Source organism: Caretta caretta, chromosome 4 (assembly GCF_965140235.1).
Source record: "Caretta caretta isolate rCarCar2 chromosome 4, rCarCar1.hap1, whole genome shotgun sequence".
Taxonomy (NCBI): Eukaryota; Metazoa; Chordata; order Testudines; family Cheloniidae; genus Caretta; species Caretta caretta.
Genome location: NC_134209.1, coordinates 135,380,244 through 135,408,057, shown reverse-complemented (window position 1 = coordinate 135,408,057; position 27,814 = coordinate 135,380,244). Strand labels below are relative to the sequence as shown.

General features: G+C 42.5%; 2 protein-coding genes across 6 annotated transcripts in view; one reads left to right on the top strand and one right to left on the bottom strand.

Annotated features, from left to right (window-relative positions):
* The window catches only part of NSD2 (nuclear receptor binding SET domain protein 2), a 150,738-nt gene extending 139,719 nt beyond the window's left edge, over positions 1 to 11,019 (top strand). For 3 of the 4 annotated variants that reach the window (XM_048849101.2, XM_048849102.2, XM_075128104.1), the window contains exon 23: positions 8,208 to 11,019. In XM_048849101.2, coding sequence (XP_048705058.1) covers positions 8,208 to 8,476 — 269 coding nt within the window. In that variant the 3' untranslated portion in view covers positions 8,477 to 11,019. Of the gene's footprint in view, positions 1 to 236; positions 562 to 8,207 lie in introns of those variants that run through there. The other variant, XM_075128105.1, reaches the window with a different exon arrangement.
* Positions 10,356 to 27,814, bottom strand: part of LOC125636245 (uncharacterized) — a 37,509-nt gene continuing 20,050 nt past the window's right edge. The window contains exons 7-9 of one of the 2 annotated variants that reach the window (XM_075128106.1): positions 25,646 to 25,758; positions 24,573 to 24,729; positions 10,356 to 10,432 (exon numbers count right to left, since the gene is read on the bottom strand). In XM_075128106.1, the coding sequence (XP_074984207.1) occupies positions 10,356 to 10,432; positions 24,573 to 24,729; positions 25,646 to 25,758 (347 nt within the window). Of the gene's footprint in view, positions 10,433 to 20,706; positions 21,069 to 24,572; positions 24,730 to 25,645; positions 25,759 to 27,814 lie in introns of those variants that run through there. The other variant, XM_048849103.2, reaches the window with a different exon arrangement.

Below are 27,814 nucleotides of genomic sequence, written 5' to 3'. Positions count from 1 at the left end.
AGTCTGCAGAATGCGTCCTCACTACTGTGGCTAGCATCGACTTACAGAGCAATGCACTGTGGTAGCTATCCCACAGTTCCCGCAGTCTTCACCACCCATTGGAATTCTGGGTTAAGCTCCCAATGCCTGATGGGGCAAAAACATTGTCGCGGGTGGTTTTGGGTACATGTCATCAGTTGCCCCTCCCTCCATTAAAGCAATGGCAAACAATTGTTTCGCGCCTTTTTTCCATGCAGACGCCATACCACGGCAAGCATGGAGCCGACTCAGCTCAGCTCACGATCACTGCTGCTGTTGTGTCCTGGGTGCTGCTGTCAGCAGACAGTGCAGTACGACTAGCTGTCATCATCCACCGCTTCCACTGCAATTCTGCTCTTCTGCTCTTGTAAATGAGCTCAGTCTTGATAGCACATTTCTCCATGTTGTCGTCATCCACCGCTTCCTCTGCAACTCTGCTCTCCTGGTGCCATGAATCGACCTCGCAGGTCCTCTCGTCGTTCTGTATAAATATCTATTCTCGTGGCATCCGTCGTCATCCACCGCTTCCGCTGCAACTCTGCTCTCCTGCACACACCATACCACGGCAAGCATGGAGCCCGCTCAGCTCACCACTGATGTTAGCATTGTAAACACCTCGCGCGTTATCATGGAGTATATGCTGAACCGGGCTAAGAGACGCCAGCATGAGGACATGGACACAGACGTTCCTGAAAGCACGGGCTGTGGCAATTGGGACATCATGGCAGCAGTGGGGCTTGTTGATACAGTGGAATGCCGATTCTGGGCCCAGCAAACAAGTACAGACTGGTGGGACCGCATAGTGTTGCAAGTATGGGATGATTCACAGTGGCTGCAAAACTTCTGCCTGTGTAAGGCCACTTTCCTGGAACTCTGTGAGTTGCTTTCCCCTGCCCTGAAGTGCAGGAATACCAAGATGAGAGGTGCCCTGATAGTTGAAAAGCGAGTGGCGATAGCCCTGTGGAAGCTTGCAACGCCTGACTGCTACCAGTCAGTTGGGAATCAGTTTGGAGTGGGCAAATCTACTGTGTGGCTACTTGGATCACAGCAGCCCCATGTAATCATTGACGTTCTGTTATCAAGGGTAGTGACTCTGGGAAATGTGCAGGATGGCTTTGCTGCAATGGGTTTCACTAACTGTGGTGGGGCGATAGATGGAATGCATATCCCTATCTTGGCACCTTGCCAACCAGTACATAAACCACAAGGGGTACTTCTCAATGGTGCTGCAAGCACTGGTGGATCACAAGGGACGTTTCACCGACATCAATGTGGGATGGCCGGGAAGGGTGCATGACGCTCGCATCTTTAGGAACTCCAGGCTGTTCGAGCAGCTGCAAGAAGGGATTTACTTCCCAGACCAGAAAATTACCATTGGGGATGTTGAAATGCCAATAGTTATCCTTGGGGGACCCAGCCTACCCCATGCTCCCATGGCTCATGAAGCCGAACACAGGCAGCCTGGACAGTAGTAAGGAACAGTTCAACTATAGGCTGAGCAAGTGCTGAATGGTGGTAGAATGTGCCTTTGGACTTTTAAAAGCTCGCTCACGCTGTTTGCTGACTAGGTAAGACCTCAGCACAACCAACATTCCCATTGTTACTGCTGTTTGCTCCATAATATCTGTGAGAGTAAGGGGGAGACGTTTATGGCAGGGTGGGAGGTTGAGGCAAATCACCAGGCCTCCGATTTTGAGCAGCCAGACACCAGGGTGATTAGGAGAGCACAGCAAGGCATGCTGCACATCAGAGAGGCTTTGAAAACCAGTTTCATGATTGGCCAGGCTTCTGTGTGGCAGTTGTGTGTATTTCTCCTTGGTGCAAACCTGGCCCCTTTGTTGATTTTAATTCCCTGTAAGCCAACCACTCTCCCCCCTTCGAAATAAAGTAACTACTGTTTTGAAACCATGCATTCTTTCTTAATTTTTAAAAAAAGGGAGATAACTGACAAGGTAGCCCGGGTGGGGTGGAGTGGGGGAGGAGGGAAGGACAAGGCCACACTGCTTATTGTAGCCACACTACAAATCAAACTGTTTGAATGACAGCCTAAGGTTGCTTGGGCCATCCTCTGGAGTGGAGTGGCTGGGTGCCCGGAGCTGCCCCCCCCTTTCTCTCCTTCCCCCTCCCCTCCAGCGTTCTTGGGCGCCTGGGTGAGGAGGATATGGAACTTAGGGAGGAGGTCAGGCGGTTGTACAATGGATGCAGCGGGGGTCTGTGCGCTTGTTGGCTTTCCTGCGGCTGCACCAGATGCTTCATCATGTCCGTTTGCTCCCTCATTAGCCTTAGCATCGCCTCCTGCCTCTGCTCCTGTCTCCTGCCTCTGCTCTTTGTGCTCATTTAATATTTTCCTAGCCTCTAACACTGAATGCCTCCATGCATTCAGCTGTGCCTTATCAGTGAGGGAGGACTGCATGAGCTTGGAAAACATGTCATTGCGACTACATTTTTTCGCCTTCTAATCTGCAATAACCTCAGGGACGGAAATGATAGGGGGAGCCGAGAAACATTTACACCTGGGGAGAGATAAAAAGGTAGAGTAAAATTTTAATATGTTGCATTTCTGAGAACAAAAGGGAGTCTCTCTTTCACAGTGAATTAAGCAATTCACAGCAGACATCACATGTGCTTTAGGTACAAAGTCACATTTTGCCTTTTATATTGAGCGCCTGCTGGTATGGTGACACATCACATACGGCTGGGCAACAGAATTCGGTTTCCATGCAGCCATGGTAAGGCAAAGGGTATGCGGGGTTGGCTTCTTACGCATAACGTGTGGGAATGGTTTCAAACTGCAGCTCCATCCTTCCCCATAGCAAGCAATGGGTTTGGTTTCACATTTAAAAGGAGGGGTTGTGGTTTTCGAGTGGATGTACAGCACACACCTCTCCCCACCCCACCACGTGTCTATTCTATTAGGGAAGTGCATATGCACTACAAGGTGGGTAGAAAGCTGGCTAGATTGTCGGGCTCAACGGGTAGTGATCAATGGCTCCATGTCTAGTTGGCAGCCGGGATCAAGTGGAGTGCCCCAAGGGTCGGTCCTGGGGCCGGTTTTGTTCAATATCTTCATAAATGATCTGGAGGATGGTGTGGATTGCACTCTCAGCAAATTTGCGGATGATACTAAACTGGGAGGAGTGGTAGATACGCTGGAGGGGAGGGATAGGATACAGAAGGACCTAGACAAATTGGAGGATTGGGCCAAAAGAAATCTGATGAGGTTCAATAAGGATAAGTGCAGGGTCCTGCACTTAGGACGGAAGAACCCAATGCACAGCTACAGACTAGGGACCGAATGGCTAGGCAGCAGTTCTGCGGAAAAGGACCTAGGGGTGACAGTGGACGAGAAGCTGGATATGAGTCAGCAGTGTGCCCTTGTTGCCAAGAAGGCCAATGGCATTTTGGGATGTATAAGTAGGGGCATAGCGAGCAGATCGAGGGACGTGATCGTTCCCCTCTATTCGACATTGGTGAGGCCTCATCTGGAGTACTGTGTCCAGTTTTGGGCCCCACACTTCAAGAAGGATGTGGATAAATTGGAGAGAGTCCAGCGAAGGGCAACAAAAATGATTAGGGGTCTGGAACATATGAGTTATGAGGAGAGGCTGAGGGAGCTGGGATTGTTTAGCCTGCAGAAGAGAAGAATGAGGGGGGATTTGATAGCTGTTTTCAACTACCTGAAAGGGGGTTCCAAAGAGGATGGCTCTAGACTGTTCTCAATGGTATCAGAAGACAGAACGAGGAGTAATGGTCTCAAGTTACAGTGGGGGAGGTTTAGATTGGATATTAGGAAAAACTTTTTCACTATGAGGGTGGTGAAACACTGGAATGCGTTACCTAGGGAGGTGGTAGAATCTCCTTCCTTAGAGGTTTTTAAGGTCAGGCTTGACAAAGCCCTGGCTGGGATGATTTAACTGGGAATTGGTCCTGCTTTGAGCAGGGGGTTGGACTAGATGACCTTCTGGGGTCCCTTCCAACCCTTATATTCTATGATTCTATGATTCTCTGGGATGATCCCTTTTAACCAAGCACAAACAGCCCAGCATGAACGTCGTCCTTTTACTGTTCCCTTACAAAAATTCCCCTATTTCATTCAGGTGACCATGAATGATATCACTCTCCTGAGGCTAACACAGAAAGATAAAGACTGAATGTTGCTTGAATGTGACCAAAACCCAGGACCATTCACTGCCATGCTTTGTGCTGCAATGATTCCAGATTACTTTCAGAGTACCTCCAGGAGAGCTTCGTGTAGATGTCCCTAGAGGATTCCTGCTCCATCCCCAGACATGTGAACAGACTTTTCCAGTAGCTGTACTGGCCACGAATGCATCCCAGTTTTTCAGGGCAAATCAAACATTAAACACTATTGCGTTTAAACCCTGTACTGTAGTTACAAATGTGAACTCACCAGAGGTGCCTTCTCCAGCTTCAGGGTCAGAGATCCCGCCTTCAGCGGGTATTGACTCCAGAGTGATGAAAAGGTCCTGGCTGCTGGGGAGAACGGATTCATCACTTGCCTGCTGCATGTTCTCCTCCTCCTCCCTTGCAGGTGTCCACGGACAATGGTGAGGTAGTGGTAGGGTCCCCTCCTAGCATGGCATGCAGCTGATCATAGAAGCGGTATGTATGGGGCTCTGACCCGGAGCAACTGTTTGCCTCCTTTTGTCTTTTGGTAGGCTTGCCTCAGCTCCTTAACTTTCATGTGGCACTGCTGTGTGTCCCTGTTGTAGCCTCTGTCCAACGTGCCCTGTGAGATTTTGGCAAATATATTTGCATTTCTTCTTTTTGAACGGAGTTCAGCCTGCACAGATGATTCTTCCCATACAGCAATCAGATCCAGTGTCTCCCTTTCGGTCCATGCTGGAGCTCGTTTGCAATTCTGGGGGGACTGCATGGTCACCTGTGCTGCTGAGTTCACCACACTGACCGAACAGGAAATGAAATTCAAAAGTTTCTGGGGATTTTCCTGTGTACCTGGCTAATGCATCGGAGTTGAAAGTCTGTTCTGAGCGATCACAATGGAGCACTCTGGGATAATTCCCAGAGGCCAATACCATCGATTTGCGTCTGCACTACCCCAAATTTGACCCAGCAAGGTTGATTTTAGCACTGCTCCCCTCGTCGGAGAGGAGTACAGAAGTCGATTTTAAGAGCCCTTTAGGTTGACTGAACGGGATTGGTTGTGTGGACGCATTCATTTTTAAATTGACCTAACACAGCTAAATTCGACCTAACCCCGTAGTGTAGACCAGGCCTAAGTTGATGTTCCAGCTTACGCTGCCGGGGAATTGGGATACAAGATTGAACAGCTCTGGGAGGATGGTTTAGCATGATCCTGCTCAACACAGTCTATCATGCAGGATGGCATTGTGAAGTTCATGTACATCTAGTTGTTCTTAGGCCCTTGAATCCATCTGGCTGCTCATGGCCACGTGACAGATCAGTTCCAGGAATTGGATGTTTGTTCCTTCAGACTAGGGTGGATAAAAATCAATAATTTAAAAAAAAAAAATGCAATTTTTTAAATTTAAATGGGATTTTTTTATTTTGTTATTTGAATTATAATTTTTTCTTTTTTAAAATAAGCCTGTTTGAAATGAAATCTGAATTTAATACGAATTATGTTAAAGACTAAATTTTTTATAATCTCTTAAAACATTTAAAATAAAAAATAAATATGCTGAATTCATAACCCTCTATCGAAAACTTTGAGTTATAGCCCACTTTTCTATATAAAAAAGAATTGGGGGAGGTGGGAATCTAACTGTTGACCTACTGTGCCATATTTATAAAGCTTACGTAATTTAGGGGACTTCCATTTTTGTGAGACTAGGAACTTTTGCTCCAGTCATTTTCCCTTAGACATGTTTGAACATTTTCCCAGGCTAACCTGAAATAATTAGTTTAGTTTAATTCACTAACTACAGTTAATCCCTCTATTTAGTAAATCATTTAATTGTAAATGTGAAACATATTTTGGACACATCAACTTTAAATGTTTTGATAAGAGAAGTTTTTTTGTTTAATAAAATAATTGTATATGCTGTTTTATGTGTTCAGTTGAATTCCAGTTACTATCATAATGCAAATTATGAGCAAAATGTTAATTATCTAGTAAACAAGTAACATATCATTTACCATTTTCTAACATAATAAAAATGTACAATTAATAGGAATTTGAAAATATTAAGCTATATAATTACTTATAGTTATTTTTTTGCTAACTAAGAGGGTACACTATGTATCTGTATCTAGTGTAAAGATTCTATTTAGTTATAAATCAACATGTTTTAATGGTTATATCAACAAATGAGAATGCACTTTCTTTAGAAAATAACTGAAGTACAAATGGAAAAGTTGACTAAAGTGGATGATTTAAATTGAGGCTTTCCACTTGGTGATTTAAACAGCAAATTTAAATCAATCCACCATGCTTCAGACAGTTGGTTCCAGAAGACAATGCTGACATAGCCACTCCTGGAAGATGATCACTTTCCTTGTGGTTGATAAAAACCTTGCTCATTGGTTAAAAACCTTGCACAATGAACACTGATCAAGAATGTGCCCCTCCTGTGCCTGACTGTCTTGGTTGTTATGGATATGGTGCTATCCAAGGTGGGCATGGAATAGGAACTAACACAGGACTGGAAAAGACCTCCTGTGCATAATCCCATTTATAAATTTAACAAGCTCCATCTGAAAACTAGTTAGAAGCTGTTTGCCCCCACTACTCCTATTGGAAGACTACAGAAAGTCACTCCTCTGATGGTAAGAAACTTTCTAATTGCCACCTAAATTTATTCATGGCCAGTTTATAGCCATTTGCTCTTGGTTCAGTACTGTCCGTTAGCTTAAATAGCTTATCCCCTCCTGCGCTTTATCCCCCTGATAATATTTATAGAGAAAAATCCTATCCCCTCAGCCAAGGCTAGACATCCAAACCTTTTCTATCTCCTCTTGTGAGACTCACCATTCCTCTGATCATTCTACTAGCTTTTCTCTGCACCTATTCCAGTTTGACTGAATCTTTCCTGGACATGGGGAGCAGGATTGTACCCAGTATTCCAGATGAGATCTTACCAGTGCTTTGTTCAATGGCATTAATACCTCCCTATTTCTACTGAAAATAATTCACCTCATACATCCTAGGATCATATTTGCCTATTTTCTGGCCACATCATGTTGGTGGCTCATGATCATCCTGTGATCAATCAACACACCCAGGACTTTTTCCTCTTCTGTTATTTCCAACTGATTAGCCCCCAGCTTATAGCAGAAATTCTTATTCGTCCCTAAGTGCATGACTGAGAGAAATTCTAAACTTTCAGGAAAGTGAGCAGATGGGGACAGCAATGAATGCTGCTGAATCTTGCTTATTGCCTACTGTGGTTAGAAATGACTGAGAGGTGGTTGGAGCTGTACCACATAATATCCTGAAGTAGAGTGCTGAGGACATAGGGTGTCTACAGATCCCCCCAGGACACTGCAAATGGATAGTTTCAGTGGTATCTGCATCACCTGCAATGGATATCCATGTAAGAAAATGCTCAAAGAAGAATTAATTTTCCCTACATTTAACTCTTCACCACTTGTTTATTTTTGTTTTTGGTAGTCAGAAACTTCAGAAAAGGGGAAAGAGAGATGTGCACACAGAAATGTGACACAAAAATAGATTTAGAGATGTCTGTCAGTTCGGTGCTGGAACTTCTGGGATGGATAGAGGTTTCCAGATACCACAAATTAACCAAAGCAAAAGAGCAACAGCATGGAGTTCACTGACTTTATTTGATTTCCACATGAACAGAAGTTCTCATTAGAAGGCAGAAAGCTTTTATTATACTGGACTGGAACTCAAAAGATACTGCAAGTAACCCCCTGAATAATTTATACTGATTTGACTCTGGTGCTGTTTAAGTAAAGTGGCGTCAAGTGTGCTGTTCAATGCAGTCTACTGAGCTTACCTAAAAGTACTCTACTATTTTGCTTTTAACAGAGTAATTAGTAACAGTTAAAATCTCCAGTTATATTTTTCTTAAAACTATCCACTTTTTTAAAGCAAAGTCAGTATTTATCATGCAGACATAAAAACACTAAAGTTATACTTTGCCTTTTTGCAACATGAAGTTTATTCTCCTGTTAACAAAGAAGATCTCAATTTATCTAATGTTCTTCCTCTTTAATTACAGGAAAGTGGGAGTGTCCTTGGCACCACTGTGATGTTTGTGGCAAGCCTTCTGTTTCTTTTTGCCACTTCTGCCCAAATTCTTTCTGCAAGGAACATGAAGATGGGACAGTACTAAATTCTACATTAGATGGACAGTTATGCTGCTCTGAACATGTTCTTGGGGTAGATTCTGTTGAAAATCAGAAGACTGAGAAACCCCCCCAAAAATTGACCAAGTTGAAGCCTAAGAGAAAGCGAAGAAACAGATGGATGAGAGCTGAATGCAAATAATAATGAACTGCAGTTTCCACTGCCAACACTATCTTGTAGATAAGTTGTGAATAGGGCCAGGGAAGGACACAATTTTACATATATTCTGTAAAGGTTACATTTGGGTGAAAAGCATTTTTTAATCGACTGAGCCAACCACAGCAGTCTTCTGCTGCATCTGCACTGATAACGAACTATGGCATACATAGTTCAGAAATTTTTCAGGACAAACCAAACTTTTTACTCAGCATTACAGTTACACTTGAATTTTACAAATGTAAAAGGTTCCCTCCAATGTTTTTCCGTTTGGAGGCAAATTAAAATCAAACCAGGTAGGCATATAAACTTAGTTCTTGAGATAGTATTTGCCAGCCAACAGGTGTTTAAAATAGTGTATCCTTGAAAGATGTTATTAGTTCTCAAGTTGTTTTAAATAAGAAATGGCTTAGTATGCAGTCCCAAAGAGATCTGCTTGCCTTGTATTCATTGTGGAGGAAGTGCTCGAGTGCCATGCAGAACCCAGGAGAATATCTCAGTATAACCACAGACTTTACAATTTGTTCTTACTCTTAACAAAATGGCTGTCTAATTGGTTTTAAATATCCTTCCACCAAGAAATATGGTGCATGGTGGAAAGAAGCACACTGTACTAGCAAGGGGAAACCTTGCATGAGATTTTTTTTCTATGCTCTTTTTTTTCCCTCTATTTAATTTCAGCTAAACAGAAATACACTTGATCTTGCAGCACTATACAAATCCAGACTTAAGTGATATTGTCTTGCAATCAAGGCCCAATATTTAGGATAATTGTGTTTTTAATTTGTAAAAAAAGCTGTTTTTTCTCAAATTCTGTGACCATTTTTTGGTTCAGAGGCAAACATTTCTCCGCAGTTTGCAATCCAAACACTGCATCATGTTAGTGCAAAAAAACCAAAATATGAAATGGAATAGTCAGTTAAATGAAAAAGCCAGAAAAAATTTAAAAGTAAAATAGACTTTAAACTAACACAAATGACCTAATTAAATATAAAATTTAACCTGATTGTGTTCCTTTTTCAACAGCTTTTATGAAAATGACTGCTTGACTCAGATAGGGCAGATTACTTGAAGTCATTTCTTACTGGTTTAGGAGTTCACCACCTGACTTTTTACAACCACTCCATTATTTCAGCAAAGCTGTTTCAATTTTTTGACTCCGATAAGATTTTCAAAATTACAGTATACATACATACACTATTTAGGCTAAATGGAAATTATTATAGAATTGGGGGAGGGGTGGAGGTAAAGAAAAATATCTGAAATTTTACCTACTATTTGATGCTATTTTTGTCTACTTGCGATATGGTTAAGCAATGTTACAAACAGGTTTTGACTCGTGCAATCATAACTCAGCCCACATAAATGCAATGTACACTCATGCCCATTTAATAATTTTTATATGTTCTAGCTTAGTTTGCCTTTAATAGTGCGGAACCTCTGTGTAGCTCCTTTTTAATGAAGCATAGCTATATCATAAAAATGTATATTTTTTTCAGGGCTTGATTGCAGATCTAGCTTTAATTATTGAAATTGACAGCTGTTCCCCATATATGAAAACTTTGTGACTGTCATTTTATTAGAAAAATTTTAATTGAAACAATTCTAAAATGTATCTTTACCCCATGGTGAAATCTGAAATCTTTTTATTTTTGTTTTGTGACTGAGCAACTGCTTTGTTTTTTTTAATCAAAATTTATAAACACTGTTGGAAGGTTAATTCTTCCTTTTTCAACTAATCCTTTGCTTGAAGTAACACAGTTCAATGTAGGAAAAAGTGTTACATTAGTGGTTGAGATTTTTACTTCACTTTTAACAAATCAATATACAAAGACTTGCACATGATGTAAAAATTGAAGGTTTCTCAAATTTGTTTGTGAGGAACGTTCTTTCTTCTGAGGTCCATTCTTATATTGCCAAGGCTGAAGCAGAGACAGGTACCTAAAATGAAAACCAAAAAGGTATGCTGTATATTCTTTCAGGATGGGGAAGGGAAGTTAGATATCTTTTGAAGGGGGGAGGGGAGGGAGCAAAAGCAAAAAAGTTTTTCCTGATCACTTCCAAGCAAAATGCAGGAATTTGGCATAATAAGAATGAATATTTCAATATTTGTTTTCTTTGGATAAAATAACCTGTGAGGAAAGGTTTATAAGTATACTTTTTTAAATAAGTTATTATAAAACTTACCTTGAATTCTAGTACTTTAAAATTTTTATATTGTTCATAGGTTTGTAGCTTTGTATCACCTCATTGCTGTACTAGTTCCAGTGTTGGAATAGTTGTGGTCCTGTCCCTAATGGGCAGATGTCCCCATCACAGAAACCACCATCAGAACTGGTATTAATTGTCACCATTGCAGAGACCAAAAACTGAATGATTGTGGAATCTGCCAATTTACCTTCTCGGTCAGGTTCTGAAGCACATTAGTGTAGCAGTGTGCACTACTGCCATTCATGCTGTGCTTATCTGTGGATAAATAAAGACTTCAGTCTCCAGGGCTGTCAGTTGCAACACTTTTTCAAAATTTAGAGAGTGATTTCCTGCTGTCTGTGGTTTAATCTTTCTGCTTTCTTCCCAATCCTAAATTATTTGGGCCAATAGTTACCTGCATCCCTGAGAAGAATAAACTCTAGAGCTTGCTCCTCTAGATGTTTACTTAAAGTTACTTAAATTAGTTAATTATTGAAAATCCTATTCCTTCTATTGATTACTTACTCTTGAAATTGATATCCTTTTCAAATATGGGTCAAATTCTCCCCTGATTCATATCCCATGCAACCTTACTGAGCTCAGCAGGGTTGCTTTGAATGCAGCTCAGAGTATAATTTAGTCTGTGGTTCAGTAAGATATTTTAAAACATCTTTTTTCATGAATACTTTCTACACCTTAAGTCTTAAAAAACAGACGGTCTCCTGTAAAGGGACACAAGAACCTTTAGTAGCCAACGTCTACAAAGATTGGGCATCCAGTTGTAAAGTACTCTAAATACCAATTGCAACATAAGCATGTCATGAAATTATATCAGAATGTTTACATTTCATCTCAGCCACTGAGGTGTATAAGCTAATTTTTTTCCAGTGAATTGTGCTACACTTAAGTTGGTATACAATAGGCAAATTAAAATAGGTTGTTGCTTCCTGATCAAATGAGAGACAGTATAGAAGTATGGTTTCAGTTAAACATATCAGAAGTATTTTTATACAGTCTGGAAAATATAATCAATTGAATTGCATTGCTGGTTTGTTCTATAGTTCGCATTCATGGTAAGTTTTTAGGGGCTTTTATTTTAATAATTTTAAATACTGGAGTTACTTTAGAGAAGTATTAATGGAGATATTCTATATTGCTGAGTCATTATTCCTTGACAACCCTTTGAGAAATTTCAGTGTCTTATTAAATATTAAAGTTCATTCCTAGTTATCTTATTTTTGAAATTGCCAGAATTTTTGAAATTCTTGTTTGGAAAAGTGAATATAGTGCAGGCTCTGTTCTTACCGTAATCTTTTAAAAAACAATTAAATGGTGTATATTGTGGAAATGCGTGAGTGTATTGCTGTATCAGTAAGGCTCAAAAGGACTGTGGCTTCATAATGAAAATTTATGCTTCAGGATTTTTTTTAAAAGGTTGACTGGAATTAGCACCATTTTAAACTTTTATCTAGGTATTAGTGGTTGTGCTTTAGACTTCGCTGTTATGTCTTTCAGTTTGTTATAGGCAGAGCTGGCAGTGCAGCCCAACACTTCCCATTATAAGGAGGAATTTGCCTATTTCTGTAGTCAGTTGCTTATAACTTTGCAAAATTTTAATCATTTTCCATGCCAGGTTACTGTCAGGTTAATTTTTATATTTATTTTTTTCTTATATTTTTTAAGTTTCAGCAAAAATGGTCCGCTATTCCCAAGAACAAGATTAGGAAAAATTATGTTGTTTTGCCTATGTTGGAAAAAAGATTTTCACATTTTTTTTCGTTGAGAAATTTGCACATTCATTCTCTGGAGCAGGAACTTCAGATTGGATACGGAGGGGTAGCCTTTGTGTCAGGAATGTGCCTTTTGCTTTTCCTGTGAAAAATCACCCAAATTTGGCCAGGTCATAAGTCTTTGAAAGATTTCCTATTGCTTATGCTCAGTAGAGAGTTGTTAGAGTTTGGCAGCTAAATTCTGTGCAGATTGCATGTACTGGGCATGCTTCATCCCAGGGTTGCAGGGACTGAACAGGAGAACTACCCTGCAATTGCTCCTCGTGGCTACTGCTGTGGACCAGGCATAGGATCTGAGCAGGGAGTCCATCTCCCCTGTGCTTTCAGTGTCACCCTGCTGAGCCCAGGCACTATGGAGGAGGAATTGGGCCTATTCAAATGCAGAGGGGGGACAAGATCAGCCAGACCTGAATGGATAGAGGAAATTGGGACAAGCACCATTGAGAGAATAAGAGATTGGGGTGAGGGGGCTGATCAAATGAGCAGTAGTGGGGAGAACTGAGATTAAATAGAGGTGGGGAGGACTAGGATTGTGAGTGGGTGGAGGGAAGGTGAGATGAGATGAGGATGGGGAAAACTGAGATTGTCTGGGCACAGAGCCTGCTGCGGAAACTAAGATGCAGAATTGCAAATAGATTTTTATGCTATGATACTTAACAACGCTGGATGCATAATGTGTACCAAAGCTCTCCAAGTTCCCAGTCCTGTTTCATGAGGTTGAATTCCTACTCTAAGGATCTGTGAAAAGCATTGTTTTAAATTTTTTCTATATTTTTCTAATACTTAAATTTGAACCAGTTCCATTTTATACCTACACAGCAATGTCAAATTGTCACCACTTTTGTTTCACATAAGTTTTTAAAGATGAAACTATCAGTATTCAGACTCTTAAGTATATTGAGGTATTTTATACTCTGAATTGAGTACTAATACTTGAAAAAAGTGGAAAACAAGACTTGAAACAGAAAATAATTGATCAGAATAACATTGACTATTTTCTATGTAAAACTGTTTTAAACTAGACTTTCTTACAACCCATTTGAAATGTTTATTGTATGAACTAATTCAGTATTTCAGTTACTTTCAGGTTCAGGCACTTAATATGCATACCTTAAGGATTTTTCATTTCAAGGAAATGTAATAGTTGTGTAATATTGTAAGAGTAAATACACTCGTGGGGCATTTTCTGAACTTGACCATTTTTTAAAGATAGAAGAATCTTAGGACAACTAAGTATACCAACACTTCACTGGAGTTACTGTGTTGCTGCTAAGCATATTTATTTATTTTATTTATATAAAAATGCTTAGCAGTAACATAACTTTTAAAATTTATATATAATTTAAAATTAATGGAAAATTTATTTTTAGGGCTATAATATAGATCTTTGTGGCTTTGATACAAGTTAAAGGTTTTGTAACTCTTGGAAAAGAAAGGAATAATGGTAAAGGTATCTGGCCAAACTCTGCTCCAGTCAGAATGATTGTGAATTAATTGTGTGCCGATAGATAAAACTAGTGCATGTGGAATGTTGCTGTTTGATGATGGCTCTTTTGGGAAAAAAATGCATCACCTGACATCCCTGGTTCCAAAGCAATTTCTCACTAAGGGGTCATTCCAGCTCCCTATAGTCCATCAAAATATTCCCATTGACTTCATTAGGAGTTGGGTCAGGCTCTAAATATGAAAAACTGTGCCTGCCTAGAACTGAAGAGCTGTAAATCTGCTCACTTATACTTAGCGGCAAAGAGTCCTGTGGGACCTTATAGACTAACAGACATATTGGAGCATAAGCTTTCGTGGGTGTAAGCTTTTTGTCGGATGTATTCACCTACGAAAGCTTATGTTCCAATACGTCCGTTAGTCTGTAAGGTGCCACAGGACTCTTTGCCGCTTTTACAGATCCAGACTAACCCGGCTACCCCCGATACTTGTCACTTATACTTAGAATCCTTATTCCCATTTGCAGTGGCTAGTGTATGAAAAATCCGTACTTTTTTTATTTTACAGTGCTCCAGTGTCTGATGGGCGTACTACAGTAACACATAAACCAAGGTCTTTGCCCCAGTGAGTTTACAATCTAATTTACAATGCACTTCAGGTGGTAGAATCCAAAAATGCCTCAACTGCCCTGCTCTAATTTACTTGAAAACAGAAAAGCTCCACAGTTCCTTCCCATGTACTTGAGTCATTTGGCAATGAGTCTGGCATGCTTTCTGGCTCCTTTTCTTCCCTAGGGTAGAATTGGTGTTTTTATAGGTGTTCAGTGCCACGTTACTTCTCTGATTATATAGGAGAGGATGAGGACCCAATATAGAACCAGGCCCTTACTCCTGACTGAATTGAGCTAAATTACTTGTAAAATCTGTTCATTGACTAAAAACTGAGATGGTTAGAAGGATGCAATCAACCTATAAATTCAGTCACCAATATTTTAAAACTTAGTATTGTTAAAAGTAACACAATGTGAGAGACCGGGATGTGGGTTGTGATGACTACTGCTTGGAACAGGAGTTAATCCTAGTGGTTATTGCAGGAGTTGGTAGCCAGGAATAGAAGTCTGGGGTCAGAGCTGGAATCAGAGTTGAGGGTCAGAGCTGGGTTACCTGGAATGAGGCAAGTCTGGGTCCAGAGCAGGAAAAAGACAAGAGCAAGGCTGGGGACACGTAAGCACAGGAACTAATGCAGCTGTGGGAGAATGCTCTGAGCTGTCATTGGCCTAATGCTGCTGCTGGGCTTAAGTGTGTGCCTCTTGGTTCCTGTAGCCGATTAGGCAGTCTGGACAATGAGGTGATTCTGCTGTGAGTCCTCTGTTGCTCAGTAAGGAGGTGGAGCAAGCTGATCCCAGGCTTAGTTGCAAGTGTTAATTCCTGTATACAGTGGTGGTGTCGCTGTGTTGTTCCCAGGAGAGTAAACACACAAGGTGGGTGAGGTAATATCTTGTATTGTCCAAACTCTATTGGTGAAAGAGAGAAGCTTTGAAACTTACACAGACCCGAAATGTTGTATCCATGACAGCATGTTGCATATGTTTACCTTTTGTAGTCAGATAGTATGTTGTGTTTTATGTGGGTCTTTCATACATCAACAGGGTTTTTTAATATGTGTAATACACAGCACATTTTTGTAAAATAGATATACACAGAAAGGAGAACCCAGTATTCTGAGATGATAGAACAGCAATACATGTGAGGAGATGAAAGCAATTTCTTCATACACAGATGGTTTGGAAAAATTAAATACTTCACTGAGAGAGACTACACATGGTAAAGCCTCGACACTGAAGTAGTTGGAAGGAGTGGTTTTTGTGAAATTCATTCCATCCCTACAAAGCTTGAGTAAAGTAGGGCTGAGCGAAGACAAATTCCATCCCCAGTGCAAAAGGTAACACGGTTAAAGTACAATCCCCTATTTCTCCTGCAACATATGGTCTGGAATAGTTGCTGCGGCTGCTTTATATGGGGTGCCTATTAACTGCATCCATGTACAAGCATGACTTATTGCCCTCTCAACAGTGCTGCTCTTTGTCAATGTATTTAAAGTAGGTGAAGTACACCTTTGTAACACAAAGGGAGGGCAGTAACTTCCTAGGCCTAGGTAGGGACCGTCGAATCGTGGAAGTCAACGAATGGCTACGCAGGTGGTGTCGGAGAGAAGGCTTTGGATTCTTTGACCATGGGATGGTGTTCCATGAAGGAGGAGTGCTGGGCAGAGATGGGCTCCATCTTACGAAGAGAGGGAAGAGCATCTTTGCCAGCAGGCTGCCTAACCTAGTGAGGAGGGCTTTAAACTAGGTTCACCGGGGGAAGGAGACCAAAGCCCTGAGGTAAGTGGGAAAGCGGGATACCAGGAGGAAGCACAGGCAGGAATGTCTGTGAGGGGAGGGCTCCTGCCTCATAGTGGGAATGAGGGGCGATCAACAGGTTATCTCAAGTGCTTATATACAAATGCACAAAGCCTTGGAAACAAGCAGGGGGAACTGGAGGTCCTGGTGATGTCAAGGAACTATGACGTGATCGGAATAACAGAGACTTGGTGGGATAACTCACATGACTGGAGTACTGTCATGAATGGTTATAAACTGTTCAGGAAGGACAGGCAGGGCAGAAAAGGTGGGGGAGTAGCACTGTATGTAAGGGAGCAGTATGACTGCTCAGAGCTCCGGTACGAAACTGCAGAAAAACCTGAGTTTCTCTGGATTAAGTTTAGAAGTGTGTGCAACAAGAGTGATGTAGTGGTGGGAGTCTGCTATAGACCACCGGACCAGGGGGATGAGGTAGATGAGGCTTTCTTCCGGCAGCTCACGGAAGCTACTAGATCGCATGCCCTGATTCTCATGGGTGACTTTAATTTTCCTGATATCTGCTGGGAGAGAAATACAGCGGTGCATAGACAATCCAGGAAGTTTTTGGAAAGCGTAGGGGACAATTTCCTGGCGCAAGTGCTGGAGGAGCCAACTAGGGGGGGCGCTTTTCTTGACCTGCTGCTCACAAACCGGGTAGAATTAGTGGGGGAAGCAAAAGTGGATGGGAATCTGGGAGGCAGTGACCATGAGTTGGCTGAGTTCAGGATCCTGACGCAGGGAAGAAAGGTAAGCAGCAGGATACGAACCCTGGACTTCAGGAAAGCAGACTTCGACTCCCTCAGGGAACGGATGGCCAGGATCCCCTGGGGGACTAACTTGAAGGGGAAAGGAGTCCAGGAGAGCTGGCTGTATTTCAAGGAATCCCTGTTGAGGTTACAGGGACAAACCATCCCGATGAGTCGAAAGAATAGTAAATATGGCAGGCGACCAGCTTGGCTTAATGGTGAAATCCTAGCGGATCTTAAACATAAAAAAGAGGCTTACAAGAAGTGGAAGGTTGGACATATGACCAGGGAAGAGTATAAAAATATTGCTCGGGCATGTAGGAATGATATCAGGAGGGCCAAATCGCACCTGGAGCTGCAGCTAGCCAGAGATGTCAAGAGTAACAAGAAGGGTTTCTTCAGGTATGTTGGCAACAAGAAGAAAGCCAAGGAAAGTGTGGGCCCCTTACTGAATGAGGGAGGCAACCTAGTGACAGAGGATGTGGAAAAAGCTAATGTACTCAATGCTTTTTTTGCCTCTGTTTTCACTAACAAGGTCAGCTCCCAGACTGCTGCGCTGGGCATCGCAAAATGGGGAAGAGATGGCCAGCCCTCTGTGGAGATAGAGGTGGTTAGGGACTATTTAGAAAAGCTGGACGTGCACAAGTCCATGGGGCCGGACGAGTTGCATCCGAGAGTGCTGAAGGAATTGGCGGCTGTGATTGCAGAGCCATTGGCCATTATCTTTGAAAACTCGTGGCGAACGGGGGAAGTCCCGGATGACTGGAAAAAGGCTAATGTAGTGCCAATCTTTAAAAAAGGGAAGGAGGAGGATCCTGGGAACTACAGGCCAGTCAGCCTCACCTCAGTCCCTGGAAAAATCATGGAGCAGGTCCTCAAAGAATCAATCCTGAAGCACTTGCATGAGAGGAAGGTGATCAGGAACAGCCAGCATGGATTCACCAAGGGAAGGTCATGCCTGACTAATCTAATCGCCTTCTATGATGAGATTACTGGTTCTGTGGATGAAGGGAAAGCAGTGGATGTATTGTTTCTTGACTTTAGCAAAGCTTTTGACACGGTCTCCCACAGTATTCTTGTCAGCAAGTTAAGGAAGTATGGGCTGGAAGAATGCACTATAAGGTGGGTAGAAAGCTGGCTAGATTGTCGGGCTCAACGGGTAGTTATCAATGGTTCCATGTCTAGTTGGCAGCCGGTATCAAGTGGAGTGCCCCAAGGGTCGGTCCTGGGGCCGGTTTTGTTCAATATCTTCATAAATGATCTGGAGGATGGTGTGGATTGCACTCTCAGCAAATTTGCGGATGATACTAAACTGGGAGGAGTGGTAGATACGCTGGAGGGGAGGGATAGGATACAGAAGGACCTAGACAAATTGGAGGATTGGGCCAAAAGAAATCTGATGAGGTTCAATAAGGATAAGTGCAGGGTCCTGCACTTAAGACGGAAGAACCCAATGCACAGCTACAGACTAGGGACCGAATGGCTAGGCAGCAGTTCTGCGGAAAAGGACCTAGGGGTGACAGTGGACGAGAAGCTGGATATGAGTCAGCAGTGTGCCCTTGTTGCCAAGAAGGCCAATGGCATTTTGGGATGTATAAGTAGGGGCATAGCGAGCAGATCGAGGGACGTGATCATTCCCCTCTATTCGACATTGGTGAGGCCTCATCTGGAGTACTGTGTCCAGTTTTGGGCCCCACACTTCAAGAAGGATGTGGATAAATTGGAGAGAGTCCAGCGAAGGGCAACAAAAATGATTAGGGGTCTGGAACACATGAGTTATGAGGAGAGGCTGAGGGAGCTGGGATTGTTTAGCCTGTAGAAGAGAAGAATGAGGGGGGATTTGATAGCTGCTTTCAACTACCTGAAAGGGGGTTCCAAAGAGGATGGCTCTAGACTGTTCTCAATGGTAGCAGATGACAGAACGAGGAGTAATGGTCTCAAGTTGCAGTGGGGGAGGTTTAGATTGGATATTAGGAAAAACTTTTTCACTAAGAGGGTGGTGAAACACTGGAATGCGTTACCTATGGAGGTAGTAGAATCTCCTTCCTTAGAGGTTTTTAAGGTCAGGCTTGACAAAGCCCTGGCTGGGATGATTTAACTGGGATTTGGTCCTGCTTCGAGCAGGGGGTTGGACTAGATGACCTTCTGGGGTCCCTTCCAACCCTTATATTCTATGATTCTATGATTCCCACTAGGGCTGTTCTGCCCATTCCTTAGGGCTTTTGCAAGACAGCTAGCATGGGCCCTCTAACTGTATGAATTCCACCCTGGTAGAAAGGGACAATAATGCACAAAGAATAGTGGTATTACACCATGGTTGAAATCCTGGCCCCACAGAAGTCAATGGGAGTCTTACTTAAATAGGATTAGGATTTCTTCACCTCATTCTTCTACAGAAAGGAATTACTTACACAGTTTTTAAAAATCACTTCCAGTAAAGGTGCATCAACATGCTTTTTTCTTTGGAGAGAGGTGTCTCATGAGGATGGGTAGATTAAAGAATGGTTGGTGTTAGCAGTGGCTGAAGTTTTCTGTACAAGTACAGCACTGCATATGTTGTAATGACTGATCAGTCATCACAGATAGGGCCATTACTTTGTCATAGGCTTTCTAGTAATAGTATCTAGTACAGTTCTGGCTGGTCCTATGACAGATGTGTAGAAAGCTGCTTTCAATTACTGTAGTGCTTCCCAACGTTTTCTGAACAGACGTCTGATTGAGATGGAATAGAGGAAAGACCATCGCTACCTCCTCACACTTTAGTTGTTGTATCTGCTTCTGTCTGTCTGTTTTCTCTCTTGCTCCTGTCTTCTTATCTTGTATTTTCACCTTTTGGGTATGTGTATGTGGCCAAAAAAAAAAAGACTTTTCTCAGTCGTGAGTCTCAGAGCCCAGGTCAACTGACTCGGGTTCACACTTGGGGGCTAAAATATAGCAGTGTAGATATCTGGGCTCGGGCTGGAGCCTGGGCTCTGAAACCCAGCTGGGAGTGCGTGCTGAAAGCCCAAGTCAGTTGACATGGATTCTGATATTTGCTGCTATGGGTCTGTTTTTGCAGTGTAGACATACCTTTTGTTGCTCCTTCTCCCCAGTGCTATGTGCAGTTCGGTGGCTCTGAGGGTCTGCGTTGCATGTAGAGCTGAGTGCCGTGAAGGAGAAAGAAATGACTGTTGGGCTGCTTGCCTGATGAGGGAGCCCTATAATAGCGAGCAGCTTCTGCAGCCAGTTCCATTGGGAACTAGCAACAAACACTGGAGAGGTGTTTTTCCATAATTGCCCATCACTTTCCCTGCAGATATCCTCTCACAGGTATGGAAGACGGATGAATCTGGGATCATGCAGCTTTCTCTGCCCCACTCCTGCCTAGGGGAAACAGTCACGTTTTTGGAGTGGAAGAAGAGATTCTATATGTTCTTAAGAGGAATTATGTTTGTGTTAAGTCCTGCCATGGTAGGAATAGCTAGCATATACTGTAAAGAGACCATGTTATATGATGCTACCACATGCTCACTCATGGTATTGTCTGTTGTTGAAATTGAGAGGATTGCCATGACACACACTTTTCTTCCTTCGCGGTGGGAGTGATGATGTGCAAGGATGCACCTATTCTTATTCTTGAATTAAGCCAGACCTGCACAAATCAAATCACTTTCTAAGTTTCATTTTTGTTCACATTTTTGTTAATCGGCTACAATTAAATATTTTGGCTACACAAACAAATCCCCATGGATTAATAATGTCTTACATTCTGCCCAGACACACACTACTAAATAAATATCTGTCAAATCACCAGACATGAGAAAAGAAACTGAGAGAATGCTTGTGATTTTTACAACTCTGTACAATTCTAGCCAACTACCAGCCGGCATATACTGGTTCTGTGCGCCCAGTCACACCATAAGTTGTGTGTGGTCTCACTCCTTTTGATAGTAATGGAGATTTTAAAGTTTTCCTGCCATTTTCTTGCCTTTGTTTCAGAATTATTACAGACACAAGAAGGACTGCACCTGGAAAAATGAAGAATGAAAATTATTTTTAGGAGGGAAGGGAAAAAATGTCAGAGGTTATTTATTCTGAGCTTTATTGATAAAGCAGTCTCACACTCTGACAACTTAAGGCTTTATTTTCATTTAAATTAGTGAAAATTCATTTTGGGTAGGTATAATTTCAATTCTCATAACACAACTTTGAAAGTGCAATTCTACTATGAAAGGTGACTGTATAAAAATGATCTTATTCAAATCTCCTTTTTGATATGCAGTCTCATTGGCAGACTTTAATGACAAAATTAACTTGGCTGCTCTTTCACTGTTCTGTGCTAGTAGAAAGAGGGCTGGCTTCTATTTAACATACATCCCCAGAATTCTTTTTCTGAGTTGGTTATACGTATTCACATCTATTGAAAGACTTGGCTGAGAAATTAGTTTGACCTGCAGAATCCCTATAATCCTGTAATGAGGCACAAGGAGGAAAGAACCAAGATTGACTGATTCTAGCCTGAGTGTGCAGGATTGTCAGAAAAAAAATTACTTCTAAACTGAGCATGCTGGACACGGAAATAATTGACAGATATCAAGCTCTGCAGTGCTATTTTTAGTTGCTTTTTGGCAGAACCACACTAGAGAAACTGATCTTAATGACACATTTATGCTCCTCTGCTGTGATGCACCAACATGCTCACCCAGGGCAGAAAGATGTCCAACTTTTAGATTCTGAGTGAGCAAATGCAAGCCCGTAGTAAATGTGTGGGTTTACATCAGCTCTGAATTTGTCCCATAAACCTTTATGAAATATTCCCTAGTTCTTGTGAATTTGGTATTTTTCTATTTAGTCCTCGTTCAGGCTACTTTAACTGAGTGTTGAATGGTTTTCTTCAAAAGCATTTCTGATGGAAAAGCCCAAGAGTGGTAGGAGGTGAGGCCAACCTGGACAGTCTTTTTCACACAAGCCTTTTTTTAATATATTTTCCTGCCAAATACCTATTTTAACTGCTACTTTCATGACAACTTTTGAACATACAGGGCTCCCGACTCTTGAAATGCTATTTTGACTCCTGCTGGAACCAGCATGGCAAGGAGCTGAAGGAGGAGACGATCCAGCCTTCAAATGATTTCCTGTCTCGGCCAGGCAAAACCCCATCTGACTGGCTGCCTTCACCACATCCCCACCTCCTGGGGAAGAGCAGCTAATCAGGTCTGCTGCAGGAAGCTGGCAAAGCTCTCCCCTTTCCTCTTGGAAGCTTAGGGGAGGTTTGGGGGGAGGAGGAAAAGGAGTGGCTGACACCATTCTCTTAAGGCGGGTTGGGAAGGAAGCAGTAGAAGCTCAGCAAGTCTGGGCATCTCTTCTCCCTCAGTGAAGAGCGGGTCATTCTGCTCCCTGCACACACATTTTGTGCGCCCGTCCCATCCCTGGAACACCATGCCTAAGAAGGGGATCACTGTAAATGTTGTCCAAGGCCTGGGTGGGGAGTGGAAGAGAAGAACCCTTGGAGGAGCACTGAGGGACAAGAGGTAGGGGGAGGGAGAGAAGAGGGCAGAATTATTCGCTGAGCTCATGATGGCGGAGATTGGGGCTGGAGGGGGCACACAGAATTAAGTGGAATGTTTGGGAAGAAGCTGGGAGCTCCACACCATCAGGTGGCCAGCAAGAGCTCCTGAAATAGGGGCCAAAACAATCTTGTATAAGTTGGGAAAATTGGCAATGCTGTTACTGCCATTTTTTTGAATATGTATCAGTGTGGATCCCACTGTAGATGCACATATACCTGATGCACGAGATCAGATTTTTTATTTTATTTTTTTTTATGGTAGTGTCCACTGGGGCTGTGCAGGATAGGGTGGCTGTGACCCTCCCTGAGTTCCCTCTTATTGCCCGTGGCAGCAAGACAGAACCTCATACATGTATGACCTGCTAGTTCTTAGCTTTGGCTAAATTTCATCAAACCCTTCATAAAAACCCTCATAACTTTTTTGACTTGGGATCGATGATGACACTTTTCCCCTCAAAACACCCACATGACAGCAGGGAGGAACTTGGGAAAATAATTAAGGAAGGCCAAATTGGCTTTACAGGCAGTAATGAATGCCTCTGACTTGGCAGCTAGATCTGTGGCCTTGGCGGTGATGCTGTGTAGAGCATCATGGTTCTAAGTATCAGGCATGCCTAGGAAGGAGTAGGCCATGAACGAAGACCTGCCCTTTGAGTGTGTGGAGTTACTCTAAGTATACTGAACGAGGAGTACTTGTGGCACTTTAGAGACTAACAAATTTACTTGGGCATAAGCTTTCGTCGGCTAAAACCCACTTCATCGGATGCATGCAGTGGAAAATACAGTAGGAAGATATATATACACAGAGAACATGAAAAAATGGGTGTTGCCATACCAACTGTAACGAGACTAATCAATTAAGGTGGGCTATTATCAGCAGGAGAAAAAAAACTTTTGTAGTCAAAGAAACAATGGAATCAGGATGGCCCATTTCCAACAGTTGACAAGAAGGTGTGAGTAACAGTAGGGAAAAAATTAGCATGGGGAAATAGTTTTTACTTTGTGTAATGACTAGGCATCACTGATGACAATCAGTTTCATTGAAAATTTCCCAACCAGCTCTGTCCTCCATAATCCCCTTAGCTTCACAACTGTCTTTCTATTGGCCATCACCTCAGCACAGAATCAGCGAGCTACAAACCCTTAAAGCAGGACCTCCCTACTCATCCTTTCATAGGGACAAGGTGTTTCTGAGACTGCACTCTAACTTCATCCCTAAGGTGGTCTCTAGAGTTTCACCTGATTAGCTGAGTAAAGCACCAGTGTTCTTCCTGATGTATGCAAGCTACATTTGATGGATGTTTGCAGAGCCTTATTCTATTACCAGGACAGGACTAGACCTTTTAAGTCTGTCTCTTCATCTCAGTGGCTATATCTAGCTTGTTGAATGGCCAAGCCATCTCATCATAGAATTTCTAAATGGATCACAGTGTGTCATTAGGTGTTCAGCCTCTTTTCCTCTGATTATTAGGGCACCCTCCACCAAGGCACAGGCAGCATCTTTGGCCTGCTTCAGAAATGTGCCAATATGTAACAGCTGTAAAGAACAATCCACCGACTTCTGTCAAATGTTACACCCTCGATAGGCAAGTGGTGACTAGAGATTGGACTACAACCCCGGAAGCTATTCTTATGTCTTTAAAGCTGCTGTCCCATACTTTTATCATAATGTACTATTGTGTTTTCGGACAATATTTTAGGGATATTAAGAAATCTAATGAAAATAGGCTAAAGAATCCTAGGAGGGACCATAATTAAGGGACACAGAATTAATTCCTCTGAAAACAAAAATGCAAGGAACAAGCAGTGGCCAAAAGAAGAGAACCCACACAAGAAATGAAGATGTCAGAAAACTAGTCAAGAATATACCACCAAGGGAACACCTCCACTTGTTTAATCAAGAAGTTACCCAAGTTGCAGGTGGATTGTATTCCACTTTTACTATAACATAAATACTACTCACCTGCTGAAGAAACGGCTAGTAGTACAATGGTTAGAGGAGCCAGTTCACAAGAGTTTCCTGCCTTATAAAGAAATGTTTCCATACAATACTGTGGTTGAGTGCTCCCAGCTGGGCAGAAGGCATTAGAAGGACACGCAATTGGGTTCACATCTGGGCTCTAAGGAATTGAAAATACAAAATAGGTAGCTTCATCAGACAGGTAAGACTGTATTATTTGTTAAGCACTGACACTGCTCAGCATGGTGCAGGACACTAAATAAGCCAGGAGCAGTGGGGGCTGAAGCTGGGTGCCCCAGCACCCCGCCCCTGAAACTGAGAGCTGCACTGGGAGACCCCCCCCCCCGCCCATACACAGCCCCTAGCTGCACCCTGAGCGGTTTTCAAACTTTTTGAACTGAGTCCCCCCTTTGAGTTATATTTTTTGGTTGTGTCCCCACACAGCCCAGACAGGCTGGGTGACCACCTGAGTGAGTCAGGGGGTGGAGGTGGCGCTCCCTCCCTGGACCCCTAAATGAAGTAAAACTGTTTATATCCAAGAGTCCACCCCAGCCCAGAACCCTGAGCTACCCCTTCCTCCCCCACCGAGCCTTGGTGTTTTTATAGCATGTTGAGAGGGACCTCAGCAAGAAAAAGGTTGAGAACCCCTGCCTGAAATTTACAGCAAATGAAAAGTGGTAACTTCAGGTTGGTTAAATAGACTCAAGTCATGCATAGGTACACTCAGGATGGCACCATTACTTGTAGGATTTAGAGCAACAGGTCTGTTACACTGCCTTGCCCATATTTCAAGTAACACAATTAATGGGCCACTCTCCAGTCTTTAGTTTCCCACAAAACTCCCAATGGAGGATCAGTGGAAGCTTCATGTGTGGAGCAAGGATAGGTACGTGACTCTAGAGGTGGCTAACATTTGTGACTACTCCTCTCTAACATGGCTGTGTTTACATTTTTTTTTTAAATGAAAAACCAAAAGAACGCTACAAAGGAAGGGGATTGAATAAAGATGGTGTTAATTGTAACAGATCAGCTACATTTGGTAAGACAGACCACTGCTGCGGCTTAGAGAGACTTACAGGACAGTAATAATTTTCTGGGCATTTGTCACAGCTCTCCTTGCCCCTTTGTACTTGGTATTCTCCTATATTGCAGATCTCACATTTGCTGTCGCTGGCGCCTTTATATGTACCTACAAATCAAAAGAAGCACAAAATGAGGGGTAGGACTAGATTAGTGGAGCTTTTGGTATCAGTGCATGGTTGACCTATGCTTTAAAGGAGTGAGAGAGGAAAACTGATGAAAACATTTAATGCACGAAGCAAAAATTGGGCTCTCAGTTGGTCTTTCTATGGTGATGGGCAGAGAAAACTAAAAGAACACATGGGCTTGGGGAAGAGGGAGGAAACCTGCATTTTTAAACTTGGCAAATAGAGTAAGTTTGAGACATGAGTTCAGTAGAAAACAGGGAAATACTATTCTGCATTTTCACATATTTCAAAACCAATGATGAGAACAAGTTGCAACGTTCTACGCTGGATCCAAAGTTCAGAGGTGTTTGTCTATAATTGTGGTTTGAATCCATTTCTCCTATCCAACTGAAAGTTGATAGCTGTTTAAAAATTGTTAAATGATGATTAATTTTTTTTCATTTTCTGAACTTCAATGTTCATAAGAACTATGGGTCTTTAAAATTGTGGGGCTGTATGTTTGCTGCATTTAATGTATCTTGTGTGTTTGAAAGCACTACTTCACTATGGAACTTCCTGGTGATTTTTAGCCCTGCTACAGGGGCTGTAGCATAATGCCGTATCACTGACTCGTATGTTGCTTGGTGTTTATATGAGACAGTATTGAATAGAGGCTAGAAATCACGTTTTTCTAATTTTCCCCTTCATGAACTGCTTGTTTATAGATTTAAGCCAGGTCTACAATGTGAGTACTGGCATAAGAATACCGGCATACTATCCCAGCAAAGCTCTTCTAGTGGATGGAGCACTTAGTGACTGTGCTTTTGCCCATACAGCTTAATTCATCCCTTGTGAACAAAATAAATTATACAGGCAAAAGCACTGTATTAGGGGTTTTTTTGCTGGCACAGCTGTATCAGTCAGGGATTACATGTCATCACACTCTGTGCCACTGTGTATGCACAGAATTCATGTCCCCCGCAGATTTCTTTTTCTATAGATATATAGAATATAGATTCTGTTGGAGAGGTGCTGCAATTACAACTTTTGCCTACCAAGGGCTGCTGTGATGCCAGAAGAGACAGCAGCCAGCTAGTGGATTGGGAGGGGAAAGAGGCTGCATTCCTCACAGTGGGGCCAGGTAAGGAGGCATGGGAGGGACAGAGTGGGGCACTTGGGGTTCTTGGGGGGGGGTGTTGCACTGGGGACAGACGGGCTCAGGAGCTAGTGGGGTGACAGCATTGAAACAGGGACTGTATGGGAAGGGGGCTGCAGGGCCACAAGGGGTAGGGAGGTTACAGGGCCATATGAGGATGGGGCAGATGTGCCTGAGGGAATGGAAGAGGCTAGGGGTCAGCTAGGGTCTGCATAGGGGAGGCTCCCCAACTCCATAATAATCCCTCTCCCCACCCAAAAAACAACTGTTCCATACTTCTCCCACCCACACCCAACAACCCTCCAGGTTCACTCGCAGGATCCTTCCCTCTTCCTCAGCTCCTCCATTACTCCGATTCCCCTAAGCCTTTGCATTGCTTCTGAGAGGGGCAGGAAATACATTTCTGTATTGTAGTTCAAATGAATTACTCAATGTTCTGTATTAATATGCCTAATAGGGAGTCCATTTGTCAAACAAACATTTCTTGAACTATTTTATTTTTGGTCTGCATTGTTACAGACATACTTGCTGACAGGTATTTTGAAATAAATTACCAAAATAATTGAAACTGACACAATTATATTGTGTTGTTTTGACAAATAAAATATGCAGAATTTTAAAATAGCGTGCAGAATTTTTAACTTTTTGACACAGAATTCCCCCAGGAATAAGTAGAAGTGGTTTTGAGTCTGCTGTAACCAACCTAGGGTACTAGCGAACAAACCCATTGCTGACCATGATTACCAGCCAAAATCCTGATGTACTGGTGCTGAAAGCAGTTTTCCTGCCAGCGTGGTAGAAATAAAAGTTGCAAGAACTCTTCTGCATTAATGATGAAATGGTGTGTCCTGCAAACGCTAGCCCATAGACCCATGTCAGCATTGTTGCTGAGAATAGGTGCC